The sequence below is a fragment of the Tachyglossus aculeatus genome, chromosome 1, assembly GCF_015852505.1.
Source record: "Tachyglossus aculeatus isolate mTacAcu1 chromosome 1, mTacAcu1.pri, whole genome shotgun sequence".
In the NCBI taxonomy this organism is placed as follows: domain Eukaryota; kingdom Metazoa; phylum Chordata; class Mammalia; order Monotremata; family Tachyglossidae; genus Tachyglossus; species Tachyglossus aculeatus.
The window spans coordinates 60,264,946-60,276,954 of record NC_052066.1 but is presented as its reverse complement, the minus strand read 5'-3'; the positions used below and the strand labels follow the sequence as shown (position 1 = coordinate 60,276,954).

At 40.8% G+C, this 12,009-nt stretch overlaps 1 protein-coding gene across 2 annotated transcripts in view; it reads left to right on the top strand.

The window, feature by feature from the left end:
• FNDC3B (fibronectin type III domain containing 3B) overlaps positions 1–11,288 on the top strand; it is a 423,729-nt gene extending 412,441 nt beyond the window's left edge. Inside the window, exons 26-27 of one of the 2 annotated variants that reach the window (XM_038748752.1) lie at positions 7,843–8,177; positions 8,290–11,288. In XM_038748752.1, the coding sequence (XP_038604680.1) occupies positions 7,843–8,154 (312 nt within the window). In that variant the 3' untranslated portion in view covers positions 8,155–8,177; positions 8,290–11,288. Of the gene's footprint in view, positions 1–7,842 lie in introns of both variants that reach the window. The other variant, XM_038748114.1, reaches the window with a different exon arrangement.
• Positions 11,289–12,009: the final 721 nt, after the last annotated feature.

The following is a 12,009-nucleotide window of genomic DNA, read 5'->3' as shown; positions in this document are numbered from 1 at the left end:
CTGTCCCGCCATCGACCCCTGGCCCACGTCATCCCCCGGGCCTGGAATGCCCTCCCTCCGCCCATCCGCCAAGCTAGCTCTCTTCCTCCCTTCAAGGCCCTATTGAGAGCTCACCTCCTCCAGGAGGCCTTCCCAGACTGAGCCCCTTCCTTCCTCTCCCCCTCCTCCCCCTCTCCATCCCCCCATCTTACCTCCTTCCCTTCCCCACAGCACCTGTATATATGTATATATGTTTGTACATATTTATTACTCTATTTATTTATTTATTTTACTTGTACATATCTATTCTATTTATTTTGTTAGTATGTTTGGTTTTGTTCTCTGTCTCCCCCTTTTAGACTGTGAGCCCACTGTTGGGTAGGGACTGTCTCTGTATGTTGCCAATTTGTACTTCCCAAGCGCTTAGTACAGTGCTCTGCACATAGTAAGCGCTCAATAAATATGATTGATGATGATGATGATGATGATGATGATTGGTATTGCATGGCTTTGAAGTACCCTCAAGTGCTTAAATACCATTATATAATAGTTTTCAGGCTTAGTAGAATTCTGTACTAAGAGTGCCGCAATTCTGGGTATAACGTCTAGGTTTGGGATAGTTATTCAGATCTTCTATTATTATTATTATTATTAAGTGCTGTCAAGTCATTTCCAATTCATAGAGACTCCATGGATCGACTTTCTCCAGACAGTCCTCTGTCTTCTACCATAGTCTGCAACCTTTCTAATGGTTCTTTCATTATTGTTATGGCCTCTATCCATAATAATAATAATTATTATTATTATGGTATTTGTTAAGCGCTTACTACATGCCAAGCACTGTTCTAAGAGCTGGGGAAAATCAAGGTAATCAGGTTGTCCCACTTGAGGCTCACAGCCTCAATCCCCATTTTACAAATGAGGTAACTGAGGCACAGAGAAGTTAAGTGACTTGCCCATGGTCACACAGCAGACAAGTGGCAGAACTGGGATTAGAACCCATGACCTCAACCCATGACCTCTGACTCCCAAGCCCGTGCTCTTTCCACTATGTCATGCAACTGCTGGTCTGCCTCTTCTGTGTTTTCCCTGGACTTTTCCTAGCATTAGTGTCTTCTCCAGAGATTTAGTCCTCCTGATTATATGTCCAAAATATGCTAATCTAAGTCGAGTTATTTGGCCTTCCAAAGACCACTGTGGTTTTATTTGCTCCAAAATCAATTTATTTGTTTTTTGACAGTCCACGGTAATCGCAAAAGCCTTCTCCAACACCACATTTCAAAAGAATCAATGTTCTTTCTATCCTCTTTTTTCACTGTCCAGCTTTCAGATCCATACAGTATCACTGGAAACACCACAGAGTTGACAATTTGTATTTTTGTGGCAATTGTTTCATCAGCACATTTCATAAATTTTTCCAGGCTCTGCATAGCAAGTCTTCCTAACATTAATCTTTGGAGTATTTCTTGGCTACTATCTCCTTCATTATTGATTATTGATTCCAGGAGAGAAAAATTGTCAACTCTATTAGGATTTTTAAGTATTCAAGAAACCCCAATATCTCATCCACCTAATAGTGGATGGGTATTGATTTTATTTGAACATTGATGGATTTGAAGCCCACTTATCTCATTTGGTTGAGATCATAGTTGGAGTGGATCCATCCTTAGTCTCGGTAAGCACTCGAAAAGATGAAAAATCTCCCAATCAGCAGCAGCTTAAACTGAGAAATTTGCATTGATGTCCTTTAAATTTTTTGTTTGGATTTTGGGGAGGACGAGCCCAAGAAATTGGTTTGGCTGGTAGTTTTCCCTTCCACTGTTCATAAGCATTCCAGTAAGATCCAATTCCCTAATCAATCAATCAATCATATTTATTGAGCGCTTACTGTGTGCAGAGCACTGTACTAAGCGCTTAGGAAGTACAAATTGGCAACATATAGAGACAGTCCCTACCCAACAGTGGGCTCACAGTCTAAAAGGGGGAGACAGAGAACAAAACCAAACATACTAAGAAAATAAAATAAATAGAATAGATATGTACAAGTAAAATAAGTAAATAAATAAATAGAATAATAAATATGTACAAACATATATACATATATACAGGTGCTGTGGGGAAGGGAAGGAGGTAAGATGGGGGGGATGGAGACGGGGACGAGGGGGAGAGGAAGGAAGGGGCTCAGTCTGGGAAGGCCTCCTGGAGGAGGTGAGCTCTCAGTAGGGCCTTGAAGGGAGGAAGAGAGCTAGCTTGGCAGATGGGCAGAGGGAGGGCATTCCATCATCATCATCATCATCAATTGTATTTATTGAGCACTTACTGTGTGCAGAGCACTGTACTAAGCGCTTGGGAAGTACAAGTTGGCAACATATAGAGACAGTCCCTATCCAACAGTGGGCTCACAGTCTAAAAGGGGGAGACAGAGAACAAAACCAAACATACTAACAAAATAAAATAAATAGAATAGATATGTACAAGTAAAATAAATAAATAAATAAATACAGTAATAAATAAATATGTACAAACATATATACAGGTGCTGTGGGGAAGGGAAGGAGGTAAGATGGGGGGGATGGAGACGGGGACGAGGGGGAGAGGAAGGAAGGGGCTCAGTCTGGGAAGGCCTCCTGGAGGAGGGGAGCTCTCAGTAGGGCCTTGAAGGGAGGAAGAGAGCTAGCTTGGCGGATGGGCAGAGGGAGGGAATTCCAGGCCCGGGGGATGACGTGGGCCAGGGATCGATGGCGGGACAGGCGAGAACGAGGTACGGCGAGGAGATTAGCGGCGGAGGAGCGGAGGGTGCGGGCTGGGCTGTAGAAGGAGAGAAGGTAGGTGAGGTAGGAGGGAGCGAGGTGATGGACAGCCTTGAAGCCCAGGGTGAGGAGTTTCTGCCTGATGCGCAGATTGATTGGTAGGCACTGGAGATTTTTGAGGAGGGGAGTAATATGTCCAGAGCATTTCTGGACAAAGATAATCCGGGCAGCAGCATGAACTATGGATTGAAGTGGGAAGAGACACGAGGATGGGAGATCAGAGAGAAGGCTGATGCAGTAGTCCAGATGGGATAGGATGAGAGCTTGAACGAGCAGGGTAGTGGTATGGATGGAGAGGAAAGGGCGGATCCTGGCAATGTTTTGGAGCTGAGACCGGCAGGTTTTGGTGGCGGCTTGGATGTGAGGGGTGAATGAGAGAGCAGAGTCGAGGAGGACACCAAGGTTGTGGGCTTGTGAGACAGGAAGGATGGTAGTGCCGTCAACAGAGATGGGAAAGTCAGGGAGAGGGCAGGGTTTGGGAGGGAAGACAAGGAGTTCAGTCTTGGACATGATTCCCTAGGGAATCATCTTGGCCTTCTTACTGATTATAATCTATCAAAAATTGAGTGTGGTGTATAAGGGTTGTCATTGCTCAGTTTTATTTGTTTGTATTTCTAAGAGGCCATTCTCCCCATATTTGTGCTCTATAGGCATAATCATCTGCTCTTGGGTTTAGGAAGTAGAAGTACAATCAATCAATTGTATTTATTGAGCATTTATTGCATGCAGAGCACTGTACTAAGCTCTAGGAAGAGTATAATACAGCAGAGTTGGTAGGCATTTCCCTTGCCCACAAAGGGGTTAGATTCTACAGCAATAATAATAATAATATTGGTATTTGTTAAGCACTTACTATGTGCCAAGCACTGTTCTAAGCCCTGGGAGGGATACAAGGTAATCAGGTTGTCCCACATGGGGCTCACAGTTTTAATCTCCATTTTACAGATGAGGTAACTGAGTCACAGAGATGTTAAATGACTTGCCCAAAGTCACACAACTGATAAGTGGCAAAGCTGGGATTAGAACCCATGTCCTCTGACTCCCAAGCCTGGACTCTTTTCACTAAGCCATGCTGCTTCCCCGCTGCGATAAAGAGTTAGGGGAAGACTGGGAGTAGAGTTCTGCCCAATCCAGAGATAACAATTGTTATTAGCATAATTACACCCCCTTACAATTTATACTAAGTTCCCATTGAAGGTATGGACTGGGCTGTCTATTCTGAGGGTTCAGATAGTCACTAGCTCTATTAAGGTTCACGTTCCTTCAGAGCTTCTAGCCAAGTCTCTCAATCAATTAGTCAGTTATATTTATTGAGTATATACTGTGTACATAGCACTTGTGTACTAAGTGCTTGGGAGAGTACAGTATAATAGAGTAGGCAGACACATTCCCTGCCCACAAAAGTCTATGCGCCTTAACTTGCTATAGGCAGGGAATGTGTCTACAAACTCTACTATACTGTACACTCAAACCTTAGTACACTGCTCTGCACATAGTAAGTGCTCAGTAAATACAGTCGATTGATTGATTACCCCAAGAACCAACAGAAAAATAAGATGAGTAGAAGGTGACAGGTATATTGATGTCTGTTTACTTGTTCTGATGTCTGTCTCCCCCGACCCCCAGACTGTAAGCATGTTATGAGCAGGGATTGTCTCTCTTTATTGCTGAATTGTACTTTCCAAGCGCTTACTACAGTGCTCTGCATACAATAAGTACTCAATAAATATGATTGAATGAATGAAGGTAAAGGAATTTCAGCATGTAATTGTAATGCAAGACTTTGGAATCAGTGATATTGGAGTGCTTACTCTGTGCAGAGCACTGTGCTAAGTGCTGGGGTAGATATGAGATACTCAAGTCACACATGGGGCTCACATTCTAAGTAGGAGGGAGAACAGGTATTGAACCCCCATTTTGCAGACGAAAGAACTGAGGCACAGAGAAGTGAAGTGACTTGCCTGAAGTTACACAGCAGATAGGTGGTGAAGCTGGGTTTAGAAGCCAAGTCCTTTGACGCCCAGGCTCTTTCTCCTAGGCCACGCTGCTGTTCTCTCACTAAAACATTACACTGGGCGTTGCTAGATACCTCTGTCATTTGAAGAAATCAGTTCTAGGAAAAACTTTCAAATTGAAAGGTCCAGTCTTAAATAGTCACATGAGGGATATTTATATCACCCATATTCGAGAAAAATTGTTCGTTCATTCATTCAGTAGTACTTATTGAGCGCTTAGTGTGTGCAGTGCACTGTACTAAGAGCTTGGAAAGTACAATTCTGCAGTAAAGAGAGACAATCCCTGCCCACAATGGGCTTATAGTCTGGGGGGCGGCCGGAGAGACAGACATGAAAACAAGTAAACAGGCATCAATATAAATAGAATTACAGATATGTATATATATACACAAGTGCTGTGGGGCACGGAGAAGGGGGCTTTTTATGGGGGAAGTCACAGATAGGGGTCACTTATGACATTGTGTGTGTGTGTATACTGAGTATTTTCAGGGTAATAATATCATCAGTTCAGCAAACTATTTTTGCTATTTCTATGAAAACAAAAGATCAAATAACTGAAGTAGTACTATCCTGCAAAAGAAGTCAATTTACGAGGCAGCAGAGTGTTTTCTTGTAGATTTCACTGTGGCTAGGGCTCCAACCAGCTGCGTTTGTGAACTTTCTAATTCCAATTGCAAGGTAAATGTCAACAGCTATCAGACTGAGAACTCATCGCTCAGGAGAAATGATGACTTGCCTGGAAAAAATGTGAAGAGAATCTTATAGAAGGAACAACAAAAGGGATAATAAATCTGGATAAGTCTAGACAACAAGTTCCTGGAGCATTCTGGGGTGAACTGGATGGAAGAGTACCATAAATAACGTATTTTGCCACAAAAAAAGTCAAATTTCAAAAACAGAAAAGAGAGCAGCATTAGGCTGTCTGAATTCTAATAGTCCTTTCCCTTGATGAAATGTTGCAACTACATTCCAACTAAGTATTGCTGCCAGTTAATGATCAATGTCCTGGTTTTTGACATTTCTTTATAGAGTTTTGACCCAGGATTTTGGTATTCATCTGTTTCAGTGAGAATTCTGGAGAAGGATTCTTAGGAACACTGCAGAAGTTGGTTTGAGGTTCTAAAGTAGTGGAGCTGCTGTGTAACAGACTTAAAAGAGAAGCATCATTTGAGATGTTCCTCTTTCCTGTGTAGATTCCCAACTACAATTTTGACAAGATCCAGAACAAGGGTGGCAAGTCAATCAATCAATCAATCAATCAATCAATCAATAGTGTAGTAGAGCACTGGCCTGGAAGTCTGAAGGTCATGGGTTCTAATCCCCGACTCCGCCACTTGTCTGCTGTGACCTTGGGCAAGTCACTTTACTTCTCAGTTACCTCATCTGTAAAATGGGGATTAAGACTGTGAGCCCCACGTGGGACAAGGACTCTGTCCAACCCGATGTACTTGTATCTACCCAGCGCCTGGTACAGTGCCTGGCACATAGCAAGCGCTTAACTAATACCATTAGTATTATTATTACTATTATTGAGTGATTTGGGGTTTGGAAACAGCTCACCTATTCTCAGTGCCATAAAGAGGGAATCTTACTCTCTCCTCACCCTGTCTCTCTCCCCATAACCTTCTCAATTTTGAGCCGAAGCGGAAACCAAAGGATAAGCCCTCTGTATTCATCCTACCCTCAGCCCCATAAGGCTTTAAAAAAAATGGTATTTAAGTGCTTACTGTTTGCCAGACACTTTACTAAGCCCTGGTGTAGATACAAGATAATCAAGTTGTACACAATCCATGACCCACATGGGGCTCATGGTCTTAATCCCCATTTTACAAATGATGTAACAGAGGCACAGAGTAGTTAATTTACTTGCCCAAAGTCACACAGCTCTCCCTTTCCCCTTTTTCAATCAATCAGTGGTATTTAATGAGTACTAACTGTGTGCAGAGCACTGTACTAAGCGCTTGGTACAATAAACCAATACATCAGACACATTCCCTGCCCACAGGGAATTAACATTACAGGTTAATGTCTGTCTCCCCCTGTAGACTGTAAACTCCAGATTATGTCTACCAGTTCTGTCATATTATACATTCTCACTAAAGCATTATACTGGAGGTATACTGGAGGTACTGGAGGCCCTACTGAGAGCTCACCTCCTCCAGGAGGCCTTCCCAGACTGAGCCCCCTCCTTCCTCTCCCCCTCCTCCCCCTCCCATCCCCCCGCCTTACCTCCTTCCCCTCCCCACAGCACCTGTATATATGTATATATGTTTGTACGTATTTATTACTCTATTTTATTTGTACATATTTATTCTATTTATTTTATTTTGTTAATATGTCTTGTTTTGTTGTCTGTCTCCCTCTTCTAGACTGTGAGCCCACTGTTGTGTAGGGACCGTCTCTATATGTTGCCAACTTGTACTTCCCAAGCGCTTAGTACAGTGCTGTGCACACAATAAGTGCTCAATAAATATGATTGAATAAATGAATGGAGGTTGCTATACTAATTTTGCGATTTGTTAAGCACTTACTGTGTGCCAGGCACTGTACTAAGTGCTGGAGTAGGTAAAAGCAAATCAAGTTGGACACAGTTCCTGTCCCACATGGGGTTCACAGTCTTAATCCCCATTTTACAGTTGAGGTAACTGAGGTACAGAAAAGGGAAGTGATTTGCCCAAGGTAACACAGCAGACAAGTGGAAGGGCCAGAATTAGAACTCAGATCCTTCCGACTCCCTTTATACCTCTGTCATTTGAAGAAACCAGTTGTATGAAAAGGTTTCAAATCAAGGGGTCCTGTCTTAAAGATCCACATCAGGGATATTTATATCACCCACGATATCACCTACCCATCTGCGATATTTATATCATCGAGAAAAATCACAGATTGAGTTCACTTGTGACATAGTGTCTCCCTTCTCTCCCACCCCTGCCCCGAGGTGACTGAGAACGCCGTCCTCGTTTAAGCGTTCAGCAGCAGATTGTAGAGTAGTTGCTCCAATACGCTAATTGTGAATTTGCCTCTTTCGATTTCTCCAGGTGTACAAGGGTGAGGAGGCAGCCTTTCATATCTCAGGCCTTCAGACCAACACGGATTACAGGTTCCGGGTGTGTGTGTGCCGGCGCTGTCTAGAGACCTCCCAGGAACTGAGCGGTGCTTTCAGCCCCTCCTCTGCCTTTATGCTCCAAGGAAGTGAGGTCGTGCTTCCGGGGAAAATGGGCAGCCTAGATGATCCCAAAATGAAGTGCACCATGCCTACGGATGAACAGTTCGCAGCCCTCATTGTTGTAGGCTTTGCGACTCTGTCCATTTTATTTGCCTTTATATTACAATACTTCTTGATGAAGTAAAGAAAAAGCCCACCAAATTCGAGGTATGAATTTATGTAATGCTACGCATTATACTACACACATTTATTCAGCTCGTCCTTTTGGAAACCCTTTTTTGTTGTTGTTGTTCTTTGATATATTTCTCTTGTTTTACAGTTCTAGCTAGGAATCCAATGTCCGTGTTTTGGTGCACCTTTTTGAAATGCAAAACTAGGAAGAAGTCAAACTGGATCAATAAGCAAACCAGATACCAAAAGCAAGCCTTGTTATGTTTTCTTATAAATTTTTGGATTTGCCTTTTTACTGTTTCCACAGACATCTTTATCAGCTTTTGATTTATGTTACCAGTTTAGTAAATTATAATCACCAGTCACTTCTTTTGTCTTTATCACCTATATCGGAAAACATTAATCACGTCGTGCATAGTAAGTAGGGCTAGAATTTCAGTGTTGGTGAATAGTGCAAGGTTTTCAGAGTATTTTCAACGACATTGAGTAGAATTTATTCACTACATTGCAACCGCCCTAATGATAGCTACCATTTTGTCACTCAGTTATCTACCTATGTTTAGCTCATTTAAACCCAATCATGTACTACAATCTAAGATGTTTTTATAATCTGTTATTCTTATGATTTTAACACTATGAACTGCCTGTATAAGAAATCAAGTAACCAAATTGCATATAAATTATGGAGCATTATAGATTTTACCGTGTTGGGTCATAGCAGTAACTTTAAGAGGGCATTGTGCAATAGATAGTTATACCCTTGTTCAGCTGTTGAAAAGCTGCTTTAACTTGTTTGTCTGTCCCTGTATATAACAACTCCTAATCTAATCACTAGTTTGTTGGGTTTTTTTCTCTTCTGTCCTACCTGACCTGAACTGTATGTCTAGAACTGGTGACAGGTTAGTGCCTTTTGCTGATTACACTAACTGTGAGCAGTCTTCACGAGTCAGCTGATCACTTTTGGAGGTTTCACTTTAGAGTGTTCTTTGAGGTATCCAAAAATGGAATGATATGAATTGAAGTACCTGAATTCAGTGCATACCTTATGAGTATAACAGAGTGGGAGCAAATTGGACAAATCCAAAGGCGATTCATCTAAATTGGGCCGGCCGGACACGGAGAGGGAAGATTTGTCTAGACGTTAGCCCAGGATGTCGGGAGTAAGAAAGAGTCTTAGAGTCTGTCCCTGGTTCTGTCACTGACTTGCTGCATGACCTTGAATAAGTCACTTTACCTCTCTGTGCCTCAGTTTCCCCACTTCAAAATGGGGATTCCAATTCTTGTCTGTAAAGTGCTTTGAGATCCTTGGACAACAGGTGCTATAGGAGGGCAAAGTAGAACTCTTACGTGTTTCTTTTGATTCACAAGTTAATAGATTTTATCCCCAAGTCATTGGATTATTTATATGAAGACAGTAATGATGTAGTACCTCAGGGACATAAGAGTTGGAGGTGCAAATATATTCCAAAAGGGTGCAACAGACACAGTGTATATCCCAGCTTTTGTTTTTGTATATTTTTGCTACTTGGTTCTGCTTTGTGATAGTTACTTTGTGCTTGGTCTATGTCATCTAAGAAACAGTGTCCTATACTAGCATACTTATTCCCATAACCAAAGTAATGGGGAAACAAACATTATTTTTGTTTTTGGTTTATTTATACTATATACTGCATACAGTACTTTAAATGCCAATTACAGTGCAATCTTTTATTTATTGTGAAAATAAGAAGTGTACTTATGTACTAATTTTCCTTTGTAGCATGTTATATTTTTTTGTTTGTTTTAAACTGTTGTAATTTTAGGTCAGTCTTTCTCCCCAGCAGCATTCCTAGTATTATTAACCTTCTTACATTTTCTTGTGTTTTTGAAGATGAGTGTCTAGTGCATTAAATGCCAAAAAAAAACCATTATCAGTGATTGAAAAGTTTACATGTATCCAAAACCATAATCATCTCTTGAAAGTGCTAAGATCAATGAATTATTCTGTGTGCCTCTATAGATGTAGTAAATATTAGAAAGTTTTGTATTTTGTTATTGACTATAATTAGTTGAATTTAGTCTTGCAAGTGAATGGCAGCAAGGTAAAATATATTTTTGCCAAAGTCCCGGCAGTCCAAAAAAACTTCCCTCTTTATTTAAATTTATAAACCATTGTGACATTGCACCGGCATTTTGTGAACAGTGATAATGCAGATATTCCGAGAAAGGTGTCAGTTTTTTTTAAGGCATGAAAATTCAAGCCTGAGTTTGAAAACCTTACCATTATGATTTTTTTTTGTTTTTTAGAAACACTTCAGAAGTTGCTGCTATTAAAAAAATCCTCAAATCAATTGTTTTTTTAAAAGTGTAATACTTAATGCCATATTTTCTTTGGGTATATAACCCTTTTGGGAGTTTGAAAAGATTGGTTTGCCAGCAAAAGCTTCAGTGTAAGAAATAAAAAATTGCAGCCCTTTATTTTACTGGTATCCGTTGGTATTCATTGCAAGTCCACCAGTAAGAAAATGATTTCTGTACTTGGCATCATCATTGATCATGTAGGAATTCCTTTGAACATGAACCGATAAAATAAAGTGTTACACATTCCACAATTTGTCCTTTTATTAACATGCGGATACGAAGTGGTTTATTTCTGAGGCTCTTGATACTGTTCTACATGTCAGACTCATTCCCTGCCTCAAGTAGGAACTTTCATGTGAAACATAAACCCTATGTCTTCTAAGAGGTTGTTTAAAAAAAATAAAAATTAAAAAAATTTTCATATTATCTGCCATGTTCTGATCAACTTGAGATGTTGGAGTTTTCTAATTCTGCTTTGTTGGCTACAGTAATTCAGTATTCATTTCAAAATTGAAAAGTGCCCTAACTGAATGTGTTTGAATGTTATCCTTGCACAATTCTTTAAATTGAGAGACAAAAATGTTTTACCTCAATGTTGGACATACATTCCAAGCTTTTCACCTTTAGGAGAAAAATAATCATAAGTTTTCCTGTATTGTAAATTTTAGACTATTTCAATGCATTAAAACTGCCATACCAATTTTAATGTATAGATTTTTCAAATACTATGCTATGTATGTAATACCTAACTGTATCTGTAGTGTATATGTAATATATTTATGCCCAATAAATGTTTTAATTCTTTGACTTTAGCAAGAAGTTTTTGCTCGACATCTTGTTTATTGACTGAATGCATTTTCATTGCCTTTTCTCTATCAGTAGTAGGAGGGCAAATAATCCTTATCTCTTCTTTGTTGTTGTCAGCATCCTCTTTATCATGATGACTCCATTTGTGCCAAGCCACCATTTATGCCCTCTCGCCTCCTCCCACATTCTCCATTAGGTCCCTAAAGTGGAGCATCCGAAGTCTTGGCAGCTGGCTACTCCGTGGGGTTTTTCATTTGGATTTGGGGTACCCAGTTTCCTAAAATTTAAACTTATTCATCCTGGGCTATGTGGTGTGACATACTGCCACTCTGATTGCCCTTGGAAGGAGGAACCAAGGAACTAAAGGGAAGGGGAATTTGGACAGAGATCACATTTCCCAGAAGGTAAGGGGATATTTTCTTAGGCAGGAAGCAGAAATAGCAAACCCTCTCAAAAGGCCTTTCTCTGCACATCCAGGAGCAGAGGCCTTAAATCTAGGTGATCTCAGCCATTTTGGTCCCTTGCCTCTTGGCTTGGTTATTGCACTTTGCTGGCTGCTCTCTGCTGCCCTTCCTCTGCTGGGGAAAGCTACTCTTACCTCTGGAAAGTGATCTTCCCAACATGGTGAGCATTTATTCCCTTGGTTTAATTGGTAATGTTTTGTGGGAGAAGTTCTAGGCTAGGCAAACAAATGTTTGAATTTCCCCTTTTCTTTCAAGTC